This window comes from Pristiophorus japonicus, chromosome 18, assembly GCF_044704955.1.
Source record: "Pristiophorus japonicus isolate sPriJap1 chromosome 18, sPriJap1.hap1, whole genome shotgun sequence".
NCBI lineage: Eukaryota > Metazoa > Chordata > Chondrichthyes > Pristiophoridae > Pristiophorus > Pristiophorus japonicus.
The window spans coordinates 84,214,693-84,238,928 of NC_091994.1; the positions used below are offsets into that span (position 1 = coordinate 84,214,693).

General features: G+C 46.0%; 1 protein-coding gene across 1 annotated transcript in view; it reads left to right on the forward strand.

Annotated features, from left to right (window-relative positions):
• The first annotated feature begins 1,962 nt into the window (after window positions 1-1,962).
• igsf21a (immunoglobin superfamily, member 21a) overlaps window positions 1,963-24,236 on the forward strand; it is a 364,267-nt gene continuing 341,993 nt past the window's right edge. The window contains exon 1 of the mRNA XM_070860200.1: window positions 1,963-2,114. Coding sequence (XP_070716301.1) covers window positions 2,051-2,114 — 64 coding nt within the window. The 5' untranslated portion in view covers window positions 1,963-2,050. The remainder of the gene's footprint in view (window positions 2,115-24,236) is intronic.

Genomic DNA, 24,236 nt, shown 5'->3' on the forward strand with positions numbered 1-24,236 from the left:
TCGATTTAACGTCTCATCCGAAAGTGAGAGAAAAACATTCAGGTCTGATTCTCTCTCCACCTGCTGACCTGCTGAGTATTTCCAGCAGTCTCTGTTTTCATTCAAGTTCATTATTGCCCTTCATTCCCACTAAAGCAAGATGTAAAATGGCTGTCACTGTGGTGTTGGCTTTCGACTCCTGAGTCTCAGATCAGCAGGTTACAACCCTGATAAACTCCATGGTGGGGACCCCCAGTAGAAATAGATCTCCCTGGTGAATCCTGGCATGCTTCCCCTTGGGAGGCAGTGGGCCGCACACTAGCACCCAATACCATTAGCAATGGAGAAGTGGGCTCTGTATCCTAAGAATGGGAATAGTTGCCTGACTGAATTTCCTCTCCCCAGCTCAGGATTGTTTTTCTTTACATTCGTTCATAGGATGTGGGCATCGCTGGCAAGGCCAACATTTATTGCCCATCCCTAATTGCCCACGGGAAGGTGGTGGTGAGCCGCCTTCTTGAACCGCTGCGGTCCATGTGGTGAAGGTACTCCCACAGTGCTGTTAGGGAGGGAGTTAGGCAAACCATCCCAATGGTTCTCTTAGTAGTTGCGCTGCCTAGTGTGGAACTGAACCGAGTGTCCACTTGCCTGGATGGGTGCAGCTCCAAAAATACTCAAGAAGCTCGACACCATCCAGGACAAAGCAGCCCGCTTGATTGGCACCCCATCCACCACCATAAACATTCACTCCCTCCACTACCGGCGCACTGTGGCTGCAGTGTGTACCATCTACAAGATGCACTGCAGCAACTCGCCAAGACTTCTTCGGCAGCACCTCTCAAACCCGTGGCCTCTACCACCAAGAAGGATAAGGGCAGCAGGTGCATGGGAGCATCACCACCTCCACGTTCCCCACCAAGTCACACATCATCCTGACTTGGAAATATATCGCCGTTCCTTCGTTGCTGGGTCAAAATCCTGGAACTCCCTCCCTAACAGCACTGTGGGAGTACCTTCACCCCACAGACTGCAGCGGTTCAAGAAGGTGGCCCATCACCACCTTCTCAAGGGCAATTAGTGATGGGCAATAAATGCTGGCATTGCCAGTGACGCCCACATCCATGAACGAATATAAAAAAAACAATCCTAAGCTGTGGAGAGAAAATTCAGTCAGCGCCCCCACACTCCAACTGTTGGAAAAGGATTGGGCACAGCTGTGATGCCACCTACAGTCAAATAGCCTGCCAACACTCAAAAACAAACGGTTGAGAAGCTATTCGGGGAAGGGACAGCTGTGTCTCAGCATGAGTGAACGCGTTCAAGAAAGAAAGAAGGAAAATGAACACTGCAATAGTATCAAGACATTAATCTATTTTGTTTTTGAAATATCGGAAAAATCTAAAATGAGTTTCCATGCCATGTTATCTAATTTCACTTTGACACAGTAGGGGGGTTTGAGTAAAAATATCTTTCAATTAACCATTAGATAAATTAATAGTACTTAATATGTGCAATGATATTCAAAGCATGTTGAAAGTTTACAAGGGTTAAGTGATGATAACGGGAGCGAGGAACCACAAGTGGTGGAGTAAGGGTTAATCTTCCCGGGGGAGACAGAGTGTGTGTGAGAGAGAGAGAGAGAGAGAAATCTACACCACTGTTAAATCGGCTTAAAAGCCAGAAATAGTGAACCGTTTTCTGGACGGGGGCTGCAGCGAGGATTTAAAAGACATCCTCTGTGTTAAAAAATCGAGACAGAGAGGGGAAGGGCTGAGTGGGAGAGGTTGCAGCCAAATCTCCGAGTCAGTAATCCCCGTGTCAAGCTGGGGAATGGAGCTGAATTCTCATCTCGGAGATCCCAGCTAAATATATAATCGAACACAGTTATTAATAATTCTTTTTTTTTTAAATCTCTCAAACTCCCATCAAGTTGCATTTTGAGTGGATGTAATTTTCGGTCAGTGAGCTGCCGGGGTTTGCTTGCTGTAGGATGAGGATCTGCCGGAGTGGTGTACTGAATGGAGCTTTTTACCCGGCACCTTCTGAACCCGGAGTTTGAAACTGACCAAAAATGAGCAGGAAGAGCCTTTTCCAACGTCCCTTCCTCCTTCTCCATCTGATGGACCTTGCCCTGGGTAAGTCGAACAGATGCAAATTCTTCGGGAGTGGGGTTGGGGAGTCGAGAAGACAAAGTCTTTAGCCAGCATAGACTGCATGCATTTGTTATCAGGATATTTATAGATGTACATTTCCCAATCTGTGTTTCCAATCAACTCCCAGCGATGTGCTGCCCTGTTCAAGCCGCTCTTACACGGTATTTAGATCCCGTGTATTATCCCTGCATGGTGACTTCCAATTGAACTTGTCACGTTTTAAGAGCAAAATGATTATATTGCACACGAGCGTCTCCCTTAATGTATTTTTGTAGCCCGCAGAATGTTTTAATAAAAGTACTTTCTCATCCGACCCATCATTAAAGGGATTAAGATGGAAATTGAAACAGCGTGGCTTTCAGAAACCGTGGCTACGGTAAATCGCCAGGAAATTGAGAGCCGGTTGTTCGATCATTTCAATATGGGACATTTGAATTTCTCATCGATACAAGCCCCGAGGGGTATCAGGGACACCATTCGCCATGGTCATTCTGCTGCCCCGCGGGTTCTACTTTGGTTGTTTTTTTTGTATATTGTGGACGAACTTTTTTGGCTCTGTTCTTGAACGCTGCCGACTGCCACAGCTGCCTAGAGAATGAGATTTAAGCCTGGAATGGCATGAGCTGGAAGACTCCCTCTCTTTATCCTTTTCTCCCTGGAATTATCCCTCCTTGAGGTCAACCTTGCACCATGCAGGCGAGAGGGATGTTTGTCCCCCAATTTTGGGGCATTTGTTGTGTTCTTTTCCCCTCACTGATGTCCCCCTCCCAGTGTCAGCTGTGGCTCAGTGGGTAGCACTCTCATCTCTGAGTCAGAAGGTTGTGGGTTCAAAGTCCCACTCCAGCAACTTCAGTGCAGTGCTGAGGGAGTGTTGCACTGTCTTTCGGATGAGTCGTTAAACCATGTTTCCCACATTACAACGGTGGCTACACTCCAAAAGTACTTCATTGGCTGTAACGCACTTTGAGATGTTTGGTGGTTATGAACGGTGCTATATAAATGCAAGTCTTTCTTATCTGTGGTCGTGCCTGTGATGCAGGTTGATTTCAGGAGTGGGTGTTCAGTTTCACTGATTTCATCACATTTATTGGAGGTGATCACCCAATCACAACCTGGTCTCCAGGTAGCACCAAAAAGCAACCCTGGGGTTGAATTTTTCGTTGGATTTTCAACCTTCTGCACTGAGCAGAAGCGCATGCCTCTATTTACCACCTGACCCCAGGCAGCCTGGGATAGGGAGTTTGCTGTCTGGGGACTGAGCTGCCCCCTACTGCTCTATGGTTTAGTGTGTGCAAGTTCCAATCACCATGGTGGCCGCAGTGTTGGTATGTATACCATAAATACGATGTCAGCCCTCACTGATGTCCCCCTCTCAGTGTCAGCTGTGGCTCAGTGGGTAGCACTCTCGCCTCTGAGTCAGAAGGTTGTGGGTTTAAATCCCACTCCAGAGATATGATCACATAATCTAGGCTCACACTTCAGTGCTGCACTGTCGGAGGTGCCGTCTTTTGGATGAGAAGCTAAACTGAGGCCCCATCTGCCCGTGAGGTCCCATGGCACGATTTTGATAAGAGCACGAGCGGTCACCCCGGTGTCCTGGCCAATTTTTATCAATCATCATTAAAAAAACAGATTATTTACCTCATTGCTGTTTGTGGGAGTTTGCTGTGCAGATTGGCTGCTGTATCTCCCCAGCTTAGAATAGTGACCATGCTTCAAAAGTGCTTCATTGGCTGTGAAGTACTTCGGCACATCCAGAGGTCATGCAATGCAAGTCTTTGTTTTTCTTTCTTTCTGATTTAATACAAGTTAGGCACAACGCCCTCTTTACTCTGCCTCTTCAAGACTCCTTCACCCCCAGCTCAGAATAGCACCCTCTTCTGTCCCAGTGATGCATTGCCATTTGCTGCACCAGGTTTCCTTGTGCTGAGGCTGACAGCTTATGGCCAACTTAAAGGCCATTTTCCTGTAGTGAACTTGTGCCCCATAGAAACTTTTCAAACTTCACTTCGAGCCTCTTACAGCCAAAGAACAACCATGTGTTAAAGTACATCGTATGGTCATATGGCTGCGATTGAATCAGGTGTTCCCAGACTGTCTCCGAGACTGAACTTCAGTTATATCCCTCATTAAAATGTCTCTAACTGTTCTGTGATGTAGATAACTCGTCCTCTTTAGTGAGGTCACTTGAGGGAAAGAAACTGAAAATGGCAGACTGTTGCTAGGCCAGCCAAGTCAATGGCTTAAAAATAATAACGTATTTTTATAATCTCTTTGACATTCCGTTCCCGTTAAGTAGCTTGGTTTTTGTGCATCGGGCACGGTTTAAATCTCGGCCTGTCTAACTCCCAGCATCCTGATTACTTTATAATGACAGAACTAATGTTGCAGGACAGAATTCAAGATGACTGTCTGCTCCGTTGCTCTATTTAAGAAAAAAAGAAAGCTGGTTGGTCTCGGATGCAAGAATGCAAAGTGTAATTATGGATTTTGAAGCCACACATGCCAGTTGGTAATGGGATGCTGCAGCTTTGAGCTTGATATCACATCTAGGGATTGCAGTGTGACCAAGGATATTTTGGTTTTGGAAATAGGAACGTGTGCATTGCTCCCCCATCGGCAAACTTCCAGTGTCCTGGCCAAGATTCACCCCTCAACCAACATCACTAAAACAGATTAACTGCTCACTATCTGTTTGTGGGAGCTTGCTGTGCAAAAATTGGCTGCCGTGTTTCCTACAGTACAACAGTGACTACACTTCAAAAGTATTTCAATCACTTTGGATATCCTGATGTTGTGAAAGGTGCTGTATATAAGCAAGTTATTTCTTTAACAGGGAAAACTCTCGCTAAAGATTATTCGAATGAAGACAGTGGCCCTTTAACAGTTTTTCGGGGGGAGCTCACCACAGCGTGGTAACATAAGTGCATAATAGGAGCAGGAGTTGGCCCCTTGAGCCTGCTCCGCTATTCAATAAGATCATGGCTGATCATCGACCTCAACTCCACTTTCCTGCACTATCCCTATATCCCTTGATTCCCTTAATATCCAAAAATCTACCAATCTCTGCCTTGAATATACTCAAAGACTGAGTTTCCACAGCCCTCTGAGGTAGAGAATTCCAAAGATTTACCACCCTCTGAGTGAGGACATTTCTCCTCATCTCAGTCCTAAATGGCCTTATTCTGAGACTGTGACCCCTGGTTCTAGACTCCGCAGCCAGAGGAAATATCCTTCCTGCATCTACCCTGTCAAGCCTTGTAAGAATGTTGTATGTTTGTAAGGGATCTTGTTGCTGAGAATGGAACATTTCCAGGCACCAGGGCCTCGTAAATGAGCAGGATGTAATCCTGCCAGCTTTGCTGCGATCGTGCCAAGCACCACTCTCCCAGGGGGGGTTAGCGAGAGGGCACATGATTTGCACCCCTACAGGCACAGCTTGGGCACCTGCCCATCCCATTGGCTGCGGAAGTGCTCTAGCATCTGTCTGTTATCCCGAGTCCAGGTGCCTGGGCCCAGGAAAGTGGAAAATCCCCATGTAGTGAATCCTGCCCTCAGCCCCACCCCATCCACATCCTTGGCCTTGTAAAGAGAGGGAGGGCAGAGGCTCCGCCCCTTTCAAGGCCTCATGGAAAAGCCCAGTTTAGGTGGGAACTTCGTGTATCCGGGTCTAGGCCTTTTTTTGTTGAGGCATTCTGCCAGATTCCTGTCTGAGTTATAGAAGGAGTCTGTCCAAGTAAATTCAGCACCCTTGTGTCAGCATGGGATAGCTGTAAAGTAATGTTCCCTCTATTACAATGGTTTTCACACTCTTCTGTGTGGTGCACCAGCAAATGTTGATATAATCACAGGAGCCCCCTGACCGTAACTTGTGAAAGGCATCATCTGTCATTGGAAGGAAAATTGTGCTATTAGTGAAAAGCCTGACTTCAGGACTTGAACACATAATTTAGGTTGATACCAGTGCAGTATTGAGGGAATGCTTAGTTGTCAGAAGTCCCGTTCTTCCAATGAGGAGCGAAGCCGAGGCTCCATCCAACCTTTTTTTTCTGTTAATGATCCCATGGCACTATTTGAAGAAGGACAGAGAGTTCTCCCAATGCCCTGGCCAGCATTCATCATCATCATAAGCAGTCCCTCGAATCGAGGATGACTTGCTTCCACGCTAAAAAGTTCACAGCTGTTTCAATGAAGGACCTAAGATTCCAGATCCCGAACTAAATCTTGAAGGGTGGAAGATGCCTGTGCTTGGATTTTTTTTTTTAAACGTGTGGTGGCCGTTGCACACCAGCCGCCACACGGGCTTGACAGAGCTAGGTCTTGGTCCAGTGGCAAGGATTACCTAAGGTGACTGGAAACCAGCCCTGCTGCATGGACCTAGTGCGCACACATATCGCAGTGTGGGCTGGCCCGTGCTGCCCCTGGGCCCTCGCCTCTTCTGGGCCCCGAACTCACACCTTTCCCGGGCCCCGATCACATCCATCTATGAACTCTTGCCGCTCCTTCGCCCCGACCTCGCCGCTCCTGCTGTACCTGCCCACGCTCCAATCACCGACCTGGATCTTGGTGACGTCCAATCCAGTCGCCCTCTTCGCTGCCGTTGCTCTCAAGCTCCAGCACGTGCTGCTCCCTGGAGTGGTGTACCGCCACACTGCTCCTTCCACTCCCCGGCCTGCTCCGATGGTACTCGCAGGCCGGGACGCACAGACTGTGAGCACCATCGGAGCAGGCTGGGGAGCGGAAGCAGCAGCGTGGCGGCCTAGCCCAGCAGTTTGGCCAACTTTACTCCCTCAGCCAACTACAACAAAAACAGACAAACTGTTTTTTTTTTTAATTTCAAAATATACTTTATTCATGTAAAAATTTCCACAATACATTGGAAGGCAGTTCAGTACATTTGGATGGGGTCAGCAATTCCATACAATATATTTGGATGCTAACGGCAGTTCCGTTCAATACATTTACTTGCTTTACATTTCGAGGTACATTTCAGTACAATCCAGGATACATTGTAATACAGTCATCAAATTACATTACTAGTGGCACTATACGGTACATGGAATGGGTGAGGGTACAGTTACATTTCTTTGCAACATGCATTACTAAACAAAACTTGCATTATACATGGCACTACATAGGTTTTTTCAGATCACGGTGCTCTATGTATACAAAGGTTTACAAGTACAGCCCGAGGGGAGTTTTATACTGATACCAGCCCCTGGGTTTACCGCGCCGCAAGGGCTTTAAACTGTGGCTCTTCCCCACCGTGCCTTTGTGGCGACTGCACCAATTTTTAGTGCGTCCCTCAGCACGTACTCCTGGATCTTGGATTGCGCCAGTCTGCAACACGCAGATGTGGATATCTCCTTGCTCTGGAAGACCAGCAAGTTTCGGCAAGACCAAAGTGCGTCTTTCACCGAGTTGATGGCCCTCCAGCAGCAGATGATGTCTGTCTCGGTGTGTTGTCCCTGGGAACAGTCCGTAGAGCACAGAGTCCTGTGTTACGGAGCTGCTTGGGATGAACCTCGACAGCAACCACTGCATTTCCTTCCAGACCTGCCTTGCAAAGGGGCAATCCCGAAGGAGATGGATGACAGTCTCATCCGCACCACAGCCAACTCGGGGGCAGAGTGCCGTGTCTCTGAAACCCCGGCTGTGCATGAAGGATCTGACAGGTAGGGCCCTCCTCACCACCAACCAAGCTACGTCTTGGTGCTTGTCTGAAAGCTCTGGCGATGAGACGTTCTGCCAGACGAGTTTGACAGTCTGCTCGGGGAACCACCCTGCAGGGTCCACCCTCTCCTTTCGTAGGGCATCCAGGACCTTACGTGCCGACCACTGCTTTATGGCCTTGTGGTCAAAGGGGTTTTTTCTGAAAAACTTTTCCACGAAGGACAGGTGGACAGGCATGGTGCAATTGGTGGGGGCGTTTCGCGGCAGCGTGGCCAGACACATCCTTCACAACACCGGGAACAGGTAGAACCTCAGCAGGTAGTGACACTTGGTGTTTGTGTACCGGGGGTCTGTGCACAGCTTGATGCACCGCACACAAAGGTGGCCATCAGGATGAGGGCCACGTTCGGAACATCCTTTCCTTCACTGCCCAGAGATTTGTACATCGTGTCTCTGCGGACACGGTCCATTTTGGACCTCCAGACAAAGTGGAAGACGGCCCGGGTGACTGCCGCAGCGCAGGAGTGGGGTATGGGCCAGACCTGCGCCATGTACAACAACACCGAGAGCACCTCACTCCTGATGACCAGGTTTTTTCCTGCGATGGAGAGGGAGCACAGCTTCCACCATCCCAGTTTTTGTTTCACTTTGGCGATACGCTCTTCCCAGTTTTTGGCGCACGCCCCGTCCGCTCCGAACCATATTCCCAACACCTTCAGGTAATCTGGCTTAACGGTGAAGGGAATAAAGGATCGGTCAGCCCAGTTGCCAAAGAATATGGCCTCGCTTTCGCTGCAATTGACCTTCGCTCCCGAGGCCAGTTCAAACTGATCGCAGATTGTGAGCAATCTGCGGACTGACTGCGGATCCGAGCAAAAGATGGTGATATCGTCCATGTACAGGGACGTCTTGACCTGAGCACCTCCGCTGCCTGGGATCGTCACTCCTCTAATGCTCGCATCCTTCCTGATGGACTCGGCAAAGGGCTCGATACAGCACACAAACAAGACAGAGGAGAGGGGGCAGCCTTGCCTGACTCCAGACCTGATCGGAAAGCTTTCAGTTTCCCACCCGTTGATTAGAACTGTGCTACTGATGTCTGTGTAGACCAGTTGGATCCAATTGCGAATACCATCCCAAAACCCCAGCTTGGAGAGCACGTCCGTCAAGTACGTGTGCGATAGAGGTACTCCCACAGTGCTGTTAGGAAGAGAACTCGAGGAGGTAGAGAATTCCAGGATTTTGATACGACAAAGCAATGGCAATATATTTCCAAGTCAGGATGGCGTTCCCATGCACTTGCTGCCCTTGTACTGCTAGGTGGTAGACGTCGCGGGTTTGGGAAGTGCTGTCGAAGTCATCTTGGCAAGTTCCTGCAGTGCATCTTGTAGATGGTACACATTTGTAAACACTGTGGACCTGTGGGGGAGGTGGGGGGGAAGGAAGTGACTGTTTAAGGTGGTGGATGGGGTGCCAAATCAAGCTGGCGGCTTGGTCCTGGATTGTGTCGAGCTTCATGAGTGTTATTGGAGCTGCACTCATCCAGGCAAGTGGAGAGCATGCAATCACATTCCCGACTTGTACTTTTGGCTTTGGAGAGTCAGGAGGAGAGTTACTTGCCACAGGATATCCAGCCTCTGACCAGCTCTTGTAGCCACAATATTTATGTGGCTGGTCCAATTAAGTTTCTGGTCAATGGTGATCCCCCCAGGATGTTGAAGGTGGGGAATTTGATAATGGTAATGTCAAGCAGAAGATGATTAGACTTTCTCTTATTGGAGATGGTCATTGCCTGGCACGTGTGTGGTGCAAATGTTACTTTCCACTTATCAGCCCAAGCCTGAATGTTGTCTAGATCTTCCTGCTTCATTATCTGTGGAGTTATGAATGGAACAGAACACTGCAATCATCACCACTTCTGACCTTATGATGGCGGGAAGATCATTGATGAAGCAGTTGAAGATGGCTGGGCCAAAAACACTGCCTCAAGGAACTCCTGCAGCAAATGTCCTTTGTGCTAAGTATGACTCCAGCCAGTGGAGAGTTTTTCCAGATTCACATTTACTTCAATTTTACTGGGGCTCTTTGACACCACACTCTGTCAAATGCTGCCTTGCTGTCAAGGGCAGTCACTCACCTCAACTCTTTTGTCCATGTTTGGACCAAGGCTATAATGAGGTCTGGAGCTGAGTGGTTCTGGCAAAACCCAAACCAAGCATCGATGAGCAGGTTACTTGGTAGCACTGTCGACGACACCTTCCATCACTTTGCTGATGGAGAGTAGACCGATGGGCCAGTAATTGACCGGATTGGATCTGTCCACACCAGTACGTGTCTAAGTCGGGATGGTGTGTGAGAGTGGAACTTGCAGGTGATGGTGTTCCTATCGTAACGTGCAGTAGTTACACTGATCATTCACCTCATTGCTGTTTGTGTGGGATCTCACTATGCACAAATTGGCTGCCATAATTGCTTGCAAACCTACAGCCACTACACTTCAAAGTAATTGAGGTGACATGAATGTTTGAGAGACTTAATAAGTCACTGCATGAATTCCTAACTGTTTCACTAAATGGCTTGTTTTAAGGAAAAATATATTCTTTTGATTCCCAATATTAGACAAATTTTGCTTGTTCATATTTGACAATAGTGCTTGATAGAAACTCATTTAGATGGAGATTTTCTAATGAAAGGATAGTGTAGGTGGGGACTGGATTGGCTGTGTGTCACAACGGTGCCCTTTAATCTCTGGGAACTTGCTTTAAATCCATCCTACACAGATTGATTGGGGGGAGGGGATGGCTTGGTGGCACTCTGCGTTCTTTCATCCGTGGTGTTTGTCCTGTCGTGACGCAAGTGGGTGAAACTCTCCTGTTGCTGCATGATAACACTGTGCTGGGACATCAGCTTACATCCCTGGGCCTGGAGTTTAGAATCAGATGGATAGGACAAAAAGCCTATTTCTGATGGGGCTTGAGAGGCACTTTGTGTTAGAAGTAAAACATTATCTTTCGACTCAAGGTGCTTGGATTTGAAATGGTGCCCAGACCAATCTCCTCTCTGTGACGGGCATGGACTGGTGCAGGATCTTATCGCACGCTCCTTTCATTTCTGACAGCTGGATTGAAATCCAAACTAGGCCAAGCAGATAAAATCTCCCCTTGATAGACTGAGCAGGGCAGTGGACTTAAAACGTTGCCGATTCATTGCTGAGCTTGGAGTTCAAGTCCAAGCCGGATTGAGAAGATGAAAATTACCTGTCTTTGAGGGAAGACCGAATGGTGCATTCTGATAGAAAGCACGGAGTCTGTCCCCTCTGGAGCCTGGGTTCAAATGCAACCCATTACAAAACAGAGGAGTCAGGTCTCCTCTATGTAGCTGCTATTATATGATCACCTGCTCTTGGTGACAGATGTGGTACGTTCCTTCCACCGCCAGGGTACAGCACTGAACGTTCTCTTGATTCTGAGAGAGGGCATAAAAAGCATGGAAAACTGAACCCACCTATCGTAATGTGCAGTAGTTACACTGTTGAATGTAATCATGGTAGAGCATTGCTCCGAGGAGTCGGGTCCCTCCCTAAAGACCCCAGCATCAATTAAAAAAAAATCTTTGCACGGGTATTAAGAATCAGAAAGTGAGATGAATTGAGGAAAGGGAAGCTGAATCAATTGCAAACATGAAACCACTGTGCAATGCAGGGAAAGGCTAAGGGAACATTGCAGGCAATTAAAAAAAAAATCTTTATCTGGCAATGCTGGCATTTATAGTCCCTCCCTAGTCGCCCTGAGAAGGTGATTGTAATGTATGCACCTGTGAGTATGTTCACAGGTTTTAATAGTTTTAGAGCTGTTGCATTGTGAGTGGCTTAGTCAGTCACGTGATGTTCACAAGATTCAATAAAACCCCAGCCAGTTGGATCTAGGTCATCCACGATGAGGTATGCAGTTATGAGCCTGGTGGATGAACTGGTAATGTGTAGTGTGATTGTTAAACCTTTGTTAATAAACCAACTAGTTATTAATAGTAATGTGTTGCTATGAATTTTTAAGCCAAGAACCCATGAAGCAAATACATTACAGTGATGATGGGCCACCAAGTAGCTTGCTTGCCAGTTAAGAGTCAACTATTTTGGTATGGGACTGGGTAAGGACATTAGTGAACTAGTTGGGATTTTACAACAGTCATGGCCATAACATTTATTTCCAACATTTAAAAAAAAATTGAATTCAAATCCTCAAAGTGCCATGGTGGGATTTGATGTCATGTTCTCTGGATTATTAGTGCAGTAACATAATCACTGCTCTACTGTACCCATGAGCAGTTACTAATGAGCGTGATTCATTTGTTGTCTAGATCAACAAGGCTTCACTCAAAGCTTAACCTCTTCAGCATGGGTTGGAGTCATCTCCTGAATTTACCTTTTGGTGCAACGAAAATTATGGCTCATGTTACACCCTCTGCTCCCATGCCTGTTTCACAGAATGCACGACTGATGTCAAGAGTTTCACATTTATACTCTCGGCAAGTGCTGCTCATTAACTTTTTAATCAAAGTCAGTTGCGGCTCAGTGGGTAGCACGTTCGCTTCTGAGCCAGAAGGTCGTGGGTTCAAGTCCCACTCCAGAGACTTGAGCACAAAAAAATCTAGGCTGACACTCCAGTGCAGTGCTGAGTGAGCGCTGCACTGTCGGAGGTGCCATATTTCAGATGAGACGTTAAAACGAGGCCCGCTCGTTTGGGCGTAAAAGATCCCATGGCACCATTTTGAAGAAGAGCAGTAAAGTTATCCCCCGTATCCTGGCCAATATTTATCCCTCGATCAACATAACAAAAAAAAAAATTATCTGCTCATTATCACGTTCCTGTTTGTGGGAGCTTGCCTGTGCACAAATTGGCTGCCGCGTTTCCTACATTACAACAGTGACTACACTACAAAAGTACTTCATTGGCTGCAAAGTGCTTTGAAACGTCCGGTGTCATGAAAATTAGCCCTTTGTTTTTTTTCCCTCCCTTCCTCTCTCAAAGAGGCTGACTGTTGCTGGGTATGGCTCCACAAATGACAGCAGGCCCCCAGTACCTCGCCAATCGCTGGAGAAATACCACTAACACTGTCTCCGCAAGATCCTGCCAATCCTCTGGGAAGATAGACGCACTAATGTCAGTGTTCTCAATCAGGCCAACATGCCCAGCATCGAAGCACTGACCACACTCGACCAGCTCCGCTGGGCAGGCCACATTATCCGCATGCCCAACACAAGACTCCCAAAGCAAGCGCTCTACTCGGAAATCCCACACGGCAAGCGATCCCCAGGTGGGCGGAGGAAACGTTTCAAGGATACCCTCAAAGCCTCCTTGATAAAGTGCAACATCCCCACCGGCACCTGGGAGTCCCTGGCCAAGGACCACCCTAAATGGAGGAAGAGCGTCCGGGAGGGTGCTGAGCACCTCGAGTCTCATCGCTGAGAGCATGCAGAAATCAAGCGCAGGCAGCGGGAGGAGCTTGCGGAAAACCAGACTCCCCACCCACCCTTTCCTTCAATGACTGTCTGTCCTACTTGTGACAGGGACTGTAATTCCCGTATTGAACAGTCACCTGAGAACTCACTTTTAGAGTGGAAGCAAGTCTTCCTCGATTTCGAGGGACTGCCTGTGATGATGATGAGTACTTCACCCAAGTAACAAAGCTGGACACTGAGGGCTAGATTTTCGGTTGTCTGATACCTCAGTTAGCGGCCAGAGGGGACGTTAATGGGAGTGTAAGAGGTTACCAACTGGGAGCACGGCATTTAGCGCCCGGCCGAAAATTCATTGGAGGCTCACCGGGGACGCAAACCAGTAGCCCGGCTGCTGACGATCAGTGCGATCCTGACGTATTCCTGGTGCAAGGCCCACACTTGTGTCCCAGTCGGAAAATTAGGGGCGGCCACCTCATTGAGCGCCCGCCAAGAACAACGTCTGGAAAAACAGTCGGCGCAGGCTTGCAGAGTTGTTAACTGCTGGCTACTTAAAGGGATGAGAAAACGCTTTCCTCGGAGGTCCCAGTCAGTGCAACGTTTACACACAGCACGGTGGTGAGCCTCCCATCTTGCAGCGGCAGACAGACATAGCAGTTGAGCGTGAGAGAAATTTACTTATAAAACTGTAATGGGTGCATTACTACGCCGCGCCTTTAAGACTTGGCTGTTCCCGGGGTCTGACTCAGAGTTCCGCGCATGCGCAATGGGCCTGCCGAATTTACCGACCAAACCTTCGTTATCACTCCCTAGCCCTGGTGTGCAACAGCTGAATTAGCACCCCTGACAGCTCCTCGCCCGATTCGGATGAATTTCTGGGCGGAGGGTGCAAACTTTCTCCATCCCCCTCCACCCCTCCGCCCATGTGTTTGACTGGAGCAGCATGCCCACAGGGTGCTGCATCTGTCCAGGATCAGGATTACTGCTGTTTTCTGCTCTGGGTTGTTAACATGGTCCAGGGGCATCCCAGGCAAAGTCATCCCTGATGGGCCCAGCTGATTTTCCCAGGCAGCCCTGGAAATCCCAGGGCAATGTAAATGGGATGGAGGCCCATCTCACTGAGCTTCTGCCTCCATTTTCCTGACATTGTACCTGGGGAATGGACATATTCTGGGGGCAACAGATATGAAAATTTTCCCCTAAATACACATTGGAAGGAACAACAATACTAACAAATATTCACTTTGTGCCACACACATTCAACAGACCAGAATTAAAACTGAAATATATTCATATATAAAACACTGACCGTAATATCTCGCATAATTCAGCCACTACAAGGAAGCAGTAGCTCCCTGTCTAACGTATGCCTATTAGCAGATCTCTGATCTCCTAATATTTAATTATTTTCTCCACAGTTTGCAATAAAAGGTAATCCAGATTTCTGGGTCAGGCGAAGGTGATAATTCATAAATATTAAACAGCTCACATCAATCCCCATTATTTTCTATGATATTGCTAATACTTTTAATGTAATTTGATTCATAATCATTTTTTAAAACAAAAATTCAAAAATAACTGATGGAATTTTCCTCCTTCATGCCAATAATTGGAAGTGTATTTGAGTCAGTACTAATTAGACCATGGCCTCATTAATTAACTGTGATTCTGCTATAACGTACTTGTCTGGTGTGATCGCATTGTAGTATTTTAATTTAATTTAATACAAACAAGCTTCTTGATTGATTTCTACTTTCAGGATATTATGTCGCTGTAACTTATGTTGTGAAACTTGCACGCTCCAGATATCCCAGCATACGTGGTCATCCTCCTTTCTGCAATCTCACTGTGTTGAAATCAAGGCTGATTATACCAGCTCCTACTTGAACTCATCCTTTTCTAAAACTGCGGGGCATGGAAATTCCACAACCTTGCGCCTGTTTTTTCGGCGCTATTTCGGCGTTTTTGGCGAAAAACGGCGAACCAGGAAATTCGCTGAAGTCTTGCGTCGGCAGTTTTTAAAAACCGTTGGTGAGCGAATCACCGGCGTGCAAGACTGGAAATAACGCTCTCGCTCGATATTTGGCTTGCAGCGTACCCGTAGGTAGGATGGGAAAAACGCCTGGGAAAAACCTGCGTTGCAGCCCTTGGAACAGCGGTAGGTATGAAGACCTGAAAAAAAGGTAAGTTAAAGTTTTTATTTTTAAATTCTTTTGCAGCGATTCGCTCGTGCAACACCGATTTTTAACGCTGGGCGCATTTTATCCGGAATGTTGGGCCTCAGAATCATAGCGGAGTCATAGCGGTATTTTTGGTGGAAAAATATCGCAATGATCAAAAATGGAATTTCTAGTCCTGGATCGCCTTACCTCTTTCATTCATCCCTTTCTCCTACAATCTTTTCAGAACCAAGCTTGGCATCACTTAATCACTGCTTTTTGAGGTATCTCATCTTCTTCCCTATGCTTTTCAACATTGGCACTCTCCTCCATTTGCCTTTATCTGATTCCCCAGTATAAGAACTCTCTTATTGGACCCTTATTATCATATTGCATTTTCCATTTCCTGCTCTCACAATTCTCCCTCTTCTCTTCTAAAGGCTCTGGCCAGGATGCCAGGAGCCCTCCACTACTTTGTCCAAGTGGCCTTGCTTTATGGGAGTTGAGGCAGTGAGTACTTCTGGGTCCTTGGAGGGGGCGGCGGCATGGGGTGATCATCGCAGCCAAACTTGATCCTGTTCTCCGATGATGTCCTCATGCATGCGCTTTGAAGCAGGGTCATTGGACAGTGATCAGGAGTGGTAATGCTGATTGATTTTTCTCCTCCCTAACTGGGGCTGAATTCATTTCAAGTCAGTGGAAATAAATATCGGGAGAGATGTATAACGGGCTGCCGATTCGCTGTCACCCGATTTACACTATCGCACTAAATCAAAATCTACCCTGCTGTGTCCAGTCACAGCTGCTAATGCTGCTATTCTGGCTGAGACCAGCGAACTTTACATTAGCCCATACAGGCTGCATTGGAAAACATCACTGGGCTGTTTAAATCCCATTGCTCGCACGCAATTTTAATGTGACAAGACAACTCTCCAAGGCTCTTCCACTTCCCAAAAAGATGGCACAATCCCATTTTAAATTGAGATTAAAGAAAATAATTCTTTAGCTGATTCACATTTATATTAATGTGTAATATATTAAAAATCTTGCATCAAGTCATATTTTTCCATTATAAATTCCCATGTCCACAATTTATAATGGGAAACTGCCTATGTAAATGGATCGTGCTGTAATTGCAGTGACAAATGTACATACGCAGTTTCCATTATAAATTGTGAACATAGAAATTTATAATGGAAAAAGTTGATGGGATGTGTGCACAGTTGTAAGATATATCCTTGCAAACTACAATCCCATTTCAACTTCCCTTTCTTCTTCAAAGTCCTTGAACGTGTTGTCGCCTCCCAGATCTGTGCCCATCTCTCTCATTACTCCCTTTTATAAATCCCTTCAATCGGGTTTCCATCTCTTCAACAGCATGGAATGGCCATATCCAGTGCCACCAATGCCATTTTCTGTAACTGTTACCATGGGGCATTATTTCTCACTATAGCCTTCGACACGGCCAAGCATAGTATCCTCTTCCAGCACCTCTTATCCAGCTCGATGGACTTGGTTCCATTCATCTATCTGATAGTAACCAGGGCATCTTCAGCAATGGCTTCTCTTCCTGGCCGCACACTATTATCTCTGGGGTCCGCCAAGGATCTTTCCTTCGCTGCTCCTCTTCCTCATCTATGTGCTGCCTTTTGGTGACAACATTCACAAACATTCACAGCTGATGACACCCAGCACTACCTCTCCACCACCTCTCGTGACTGCTCTACTGCCTCTGAGCTGTCAGACCTCCTTTCTGACACTCAGTCTTGGATGAGCCACAATTTCCTCCAACCAAACATTGAGAAGACCAAAGCCGTCACCTTTGACCCCGCCACAAACTCTGCACTTTTGTTAACAAACTCTATTCCCTTCCCGGTCGCTGTCCCAGGCTGAATCAGACCGTTTACAACCACTTGGACCCTAAGCTTTGTAACATTACCTGCCTCCATCCCTGCCTCAGCCCATCTGCTGCTGAAACTCTCATTCATGCCTTTATCACCTCAAGACTCAATTATTCCATCGTCATCATCATAGGCAGTCCCTCGAAATCGAGGAAGAGTTACTTCCACTCTAAAAGTGAGTTCTCAGGTAATTGAACAGTCCAATATGGGAATTACAGTCTCAGTCACAGGTGGGACAGACAGTGGTTGAAGGAAAGGGCGGGTGGGGAGTCTGGTTTGCCGCATGCTCCTTCCGCTGCCTGCGCCTGTTTACTGCATGCTCTCAGCGACGAGACTTAAGGTGCTCAGTGCCCTCCCGGATGCTGTCAATTATTCCACTGGTCTCCTGACAAGCCTCCCATGCTCCACCTTCAGTAGACTTCAACAGATCCAACATTCAGCCGTCCATATCCTATCCTGCACAAAGTCCTGCTTGCCAAATATCATATCCTCGATGACCTACATTGCTCCCCCACACCTCAAATTTATCCTAATTTTAAAATCCCTCTATGGCCTTGGCCCATCTATCTCTGTAAACTCCTCCAGTGCTTCAACTCTCTTCAAACTCCGTTCCTCTGACTCTGGGTTCCTTTGCATGTTTCCGCCCTTCACCCCATTATTGGGGGTTGTGCCCTCAGACATCTAGGCCCCATGCTCTGTAATTTTCTCCTTAAACCCCTGCTCCTCATCACCTTCCTCTCTTTAAGAACCTCCATAAAAGTTACTACTTTGTTCAAGCTTTTGGTAACCCATCCTAATATCTCCTTTGGCTTTGCATCCATTTTATTCGTTACGCCGCTGTGAAGCACCCTGCGATGGTTTTCTACATTAGAGGTACAATGAAAATGCAAGTTGCTGTTAATTTAACCTGGATGTATACTGTTATGTCAATTATGTTATTTCAGTAATTAAGTAAAAAAAATTGCACAATGGTACAAAAATAGAGGCACCAGGATCTGAGAAGTAAATGGCATCACACTAAGAGCCTTAGGGCATATTAAATGTCATTTATGAATCTTAGCGAGAAAATAAATGTGAATAAGGGTATACCCAAAGGACAGCCATAAAGAGCCACTTCACAAGATCACAAGATAATTACAGATGAGGAAGGCCATTCAGACCATCTTAATTCTTCCAGTTAGAGAGATCCTAAAGTTCTCCCACTGCAGCATTCAATTGTTTCTTAAATGATTTCAGGGTTTTGGCCTCTTCTGAAATTTTATTCCACACAAAAATCACTCGTTGTGTGAAGATGTTTTTAATTTCAGTCCTAAAATGATCTCTTGCTAGTTTCAACCTATGTTTCCAAATTCTATTCCTACAGTTTTATTGAAAGTAATGTTCCAGGATAGCCTCTTCTATATCGTCAACAATCTTGTATACCTCTTTTTAAGATCACCTTTCAAATGCGTTCTTTCCAGGTTGAAAAGCCCAAGTTCCTCCAGTCTGCCCTAACATATCAGATCACTGACACTGGGGATTAGCCTAAAGCTCTTCTCTGCACTGCCACCAGCACTTGCATCGGTTACATGGAGTCTACAGCACAGAAACAAGCCATTTGGCCCAACTGGTCTGTGCTGGCATATATGCTTCACATCAGCCTCCTCTGATATCTCTTCATCTAACCCTATCAGCATATCCCTCTATTCCTTTCTCCCTTATCTGCATATCTAGCTTCCCCTTAAATGCATCTATGTTATTCACCTCAACCACTCCATGTGGCAGCAAGTTCCACATTCTAACTACTCTTTTGGTAAATCAGTTTCTCCTGAATTCCTTATTGTATTTATTAGTGATTATCTTATATTTATGACCTCTACTTCTGGATCCTGGACTCTCCACAAGTGGAAATTTTTTCTCTACATCTACCTTATCAAATTACCTTGAAGACCTCTATCAGGTCACCCCCTCAGCCTTCTCTTTTCTAAAGAAAAGAGCCCCACCCTGTTCAATCTTTCCTGTGCGCAGTACTCCAAGTGTGGTCTAACCAAGGTTTGATACAAGTTCAACATAACTTCTCTGCTTTTCAATTCTATCCCTCTAGAAATGAATCCCAGTGTTTGGTTTTCTCTTTTTATGGCCTTATTAACCTGCGTTTGTGTATCTGTACCCCCAGATCCCTCTGTTCCTCTACCCCATTTAGCCTCTTATTATCCAAGCAGTATGTGGCTTCTTTATTTTTCCTTCCAAAATGAACCACCTCACACTTATTCATATTGAAATTAATTTGCCAATTACACGCCCATTCTGCAAGTTTATTAATGTCCTCCTTGTATTTTGTCGTATGCTTTGTGTTAACTACACCTCCCCAATTTGGTGTCGTCCGCAAATTTTAACATTGTCCTTCTGATTCCCGAGTCCAAATTGTTAATGTAAATTGTGAACAGTGGTCCCTGCACCGATCACTGTGGAACGCCACTTCCCACCTTTTGCAAGGCTGTTTAGCTACCCTTACCCCTACTCTATGTTTTCAGTTTTGGAGCCAGGTTGCTGTCCATTCTGCTACTTTTCCCCTGACTCCATATGTTCTGACCATAGTCATGAGTCGACTATGCAATACATTATTGAAGTCCTTTTGAAAATCCAAATATATTCCATGTTAAATGTCTCTCTTGACAATGAGAACTAGATGCAGTATTCAAGGAACAATCTGACCAGAACACTATGTACAGTTTGATAATTTTCTCCTCTGACTTATATTCTACTGTTTTGGCTATGTAGTTCCACAATTTATGGGCTTTGGTGATTGTTACTCTGCCTTGGTTGGACATTTTTTAGCATCGAGTCAACTAAGATTTCTAGATCTCTTTCAGCTTCATCGTTATCTAGTTCAACACCATTGATGGAGTATGTGTGCCGTGTATTTTTCCTTCCTTTGTGTCGTACTTTACACTTGCCTGCATTAAATTGCACCTGCCAATATTTTGTTCACTTGCATATTTTATCCAGTTCACTCTTGTTTCTGAGCTGCATCTACTGATTCCACAGTGTCTCCCGGTATGGTATCACTTGCAAATTTAAAGTCATGTGCCTGGCTCTTAGTCTTGGGTATTTCTGACTCCCAGATCACACTAAACGTTATGCTGTAGTTGCTGTCCTCCAGGGATGCCATGGCTTCCATCTCTTGTATATTGGGCCAAGAATTGTGGCCTCTCCGGGTGCGTACGATTAAAACATGTTAAAACATTTTCAAAAAAATACATTTTTGTCAAACATATTAAAATTCTTTGTCTAAAACATTTAAAAAAATTTTTTTTAATTTTGTCAAAAATTAAATTAAATTCAATTTCAATTAATTTAAAATAGATGACATGTTTGTCTTATTTATGTAATATGTTTGTATTTTGGAGGGTATCTCCATTTATAGAAATGGTGATCCCACCATTACTGTGAATGGGGATACGCCATTTTCATTGGTTGGTCCGGCGCACATGATCGCGAGCTGCACATACGCTCCTGGAATACGTGGGCCCCTACGCTAGACTGCGCAGCTAAGTCTCGGAGCACAAGTCTACAATCCTCCGGGACCACCGGGTCATTTCGTAATTTTATTTTCAGTCGGAGGCATCCGCTCGCAGGAAGCCTCTGACCGCAATTTCTGGGCCATTATCTGGGTGATTAACAAATGGCAGATCAAGCTGAGTATTGCCTCTCCTGGCTTCCTTGACATCTTGGGTCAAGAAACATTTGTGCATTTCCACCAACTCTGACTGTGAACCACTTGAGATTTCCCAGTTTGCATTAGATTGATTTAAAGAAAGAAATAACTTGCATTTATATAGCGCCTGTCACGATCTCGGGATGACCCAAAGCGTTTTACAGCCAATGAAGTACTTTTGAATTGTAGTCACTGTTGTAATGTGGGAAACGCGGCAGTCAATTTGCGCACAACAAGATCTCACATATAGCAATGTGGAAATGACAAGATAACCTGTTTTTAGATGTCAGATAAGGGATAAATTTTGGCCAGGCCACCAAGGGAGAACACCCCAGCTCTTCTTCGCAATAGTGCCATGGGATCTTTTACATTCACCTGAGAGCGCAGAAGGGGCCTTGGTTTAATGTCTCATCCAAAAGTCTCTCTTTGAACTAACTTTCCCGTTCTCTCATACCATTCCTATCTCTTCATGGGACAAGAACACAAGAAATAGGAGTAGGAGTAGGCCATACGGCCCCTCGAGCCTGCTCTGCTATTTAATACGATCATGGCTGATCCGATCATGGACTCGGGTCCACTTCCCCGCCCGCTCCCCATAATCCCTTATTCCTTAATCGGTTACGAAACTGTCTATCTCTGTCTTAAATTTATTCAATGACCCAGCTTCCACAGCTCTCTGAGGCAGCGAATTCCACAGATTTACAACCTTCTGAGAGAAGAAATTCCTCCTCATCTCAGTTTTAAATGGGCGGCCCCTTATTCTAAAATCATGCCCTCTCGTTCTAGTTTCCCCAAATTGTCCTCCTGTTTATTCCGACTGGATGGTCTGTAGCAAAGCTTGGCTTTCTTCAGATTATTTTGAATTGATTTGAATTCAAGCTTAACAATAGAGAGGAACTAGGAATTTAAAAAGAGTCAGAATTGCAGGAATGAACAAGATTGGATTCCAGTTCCTGAAAGGATGTGCTGAGACTGCCATCCCTTTGCTATGTGCTGGGAAATTAGAAATAAATAAAACATTTGGATGGACGGCGAATCTTGCACAGAAATACAGATGAGAATTTGCTACAGCTAACCGACCTGGCACTGCCCAAATTTCTTTCCTTTTCCTCTCTCTTGAGCTGCTGACTCATGCCGCAAAATGATTCCACGGGCACCGGTCACATGGCACCTCGATCAAGTGGCTCCTGCTCATGTATTAGCCTAGACATTGAGCGGCAGCAAGCTTTTATGTCTTGTTGGGTCTAACAATTAAGCTTGATCCTGCCCCTGCATGTAATTTCCAGCAGGATCATTGGATAGTAATAGGAATGGGAATAGTTACAAATAAAGGACCAAGGTCACTACAGTTTGAGTACAACACATTACCTCGTGGAGTCATTCATAAGTGAATTACAGACATAACAACTGGCGACGAGAATACAGACTTTCACATGATTATGGCTACCTTTGGCACACTAAAAGACTTTGCAGAGGGTGATGATTTGGATGCCTTCATGGAAAGGCTCAAGCAATATTTCGTGGCAAACGACCTGGCAGGGGAGATGGACACATTGGTGGAGAAGCGCAAGGCTATACTGCTGACCAGTTGTGGGTCCGAGGTCTACCGCCTCGTCAGGGACTTGCTGGCATCCACGAAGGCCAAGGATAAGACATGCGACGTGCTGACTGAAATAAGTCGCGACCAACTAAAACCGAAACAGAGCATCTTCACGGCCAGACACAGATTCTACATTCACCGCAGACCCGAGGGCCAGGAGATTACAAAATATGCTGCCGACCTCGGGAAACTTGCAGCACCGTGTGATAACTTGAGGAAGGACATTCTTGCTATAGAGGGAGTGCAGCGGAGGTTCACCAGACTGATTCCCGGGATGGCGGGACTGACATATCAAGAAAGACTGGATCAACTGGGCTTGTATTCACTGGAGTTCAGAAGAATGAGAGGGGATCTCATAGAAACGTTTAAAATTCTGATGGGTTCAGACAGGTTAGATGCAGGAAGAATATTCCCAACGTTGGGGAAGCCCAGAACCAGGGGTCACAGTCTAAGGATAAGGGGTAAGCCATTTAGGACCGAGATGAGAAGAAACTTCTTCACCCAGAGAGTGGTGAACCTGTGGTATTCTCTACCACAGAAAGTTGTTGAGGCCAATTCACTAAATATATTCAAAAAGGAGTTAGATGTAGTCCTTACTACTAGGGGAATCAAGGGATATGGCGAGAAAGCAGGAATGGGTTACTAAAGTTGCATGTTCAGCCATGAACTCATTGAATGGCAGTGCAGGCTCGAAGGGCCGATTGGCCTACTCCTGCACCTATTTTCTATGTTTCTATGTTTCTATTTCGGCACGCACTTCAACGAAGCATTGCGAGACATCTTCGTTATGGGAATTGGTCACGAGGGCCTCCTTCACAAGCTATTATCTGCCTACACCACAGTCAATCTGCAGAAGGCCATCAGCATCAGTCAGCCCTTCATGACCTCGACCTGCAGCACCAAGCAAATTATTCATCCTGTGGATTCAAACCCGGCAAGTACTGTACACAGAATGGTGCCTGTTAGCGTGAATGTTTTCTCAGAAGAATCACTCAACAGTCAGAGTCGGTTCCAACGCCACTGCGGCCTTTATTTTCGCATGCGGGGAGGAAGCCTCAGGACTGGATCCAGGCACTTCTCTCCGACGAACAAAGAAACTCATCGATATTTATATGTTTTACAATAGTTCTTTATAGTTACTCAGCCCACTTCGGCTGGACACAATCCAATCATAACAATTATAGATTACATATAGGTTTCTTTAACCCAATAGAATTCCCCTGATACCTCAGGGGCTGTATGTTTGGGTTTTGTCAGTTTGGGCTGATTAATGACCTCGTTATGTGAGGCAGGTTCTCCCCTTATCTCTGTTCCTCGGGGTTTGGCTGTGTGAAGTCACTGATTATACCAGTGTACTATAATGGTTCATTATAATTATCTTGTATCCAAGGCATTCCTGGTAGTGGGCCTCACAGGGTCATTGCTCGGTCATTGCTCGGTCAGCCCCAGTTCATTACTTGACTAACGGGGTTCCCATCATGCTTGGGCAGCCATTTTATATGTGGCCACTTTAAACTTATATGAGTTTAGATATATTCAGCAGGTGCCTAATGCCTACAACAGTGCCTTTCACAGGCAAGACTGTAGAACGTGGCTCTGCCCAGGGCAGAGAGCACAGA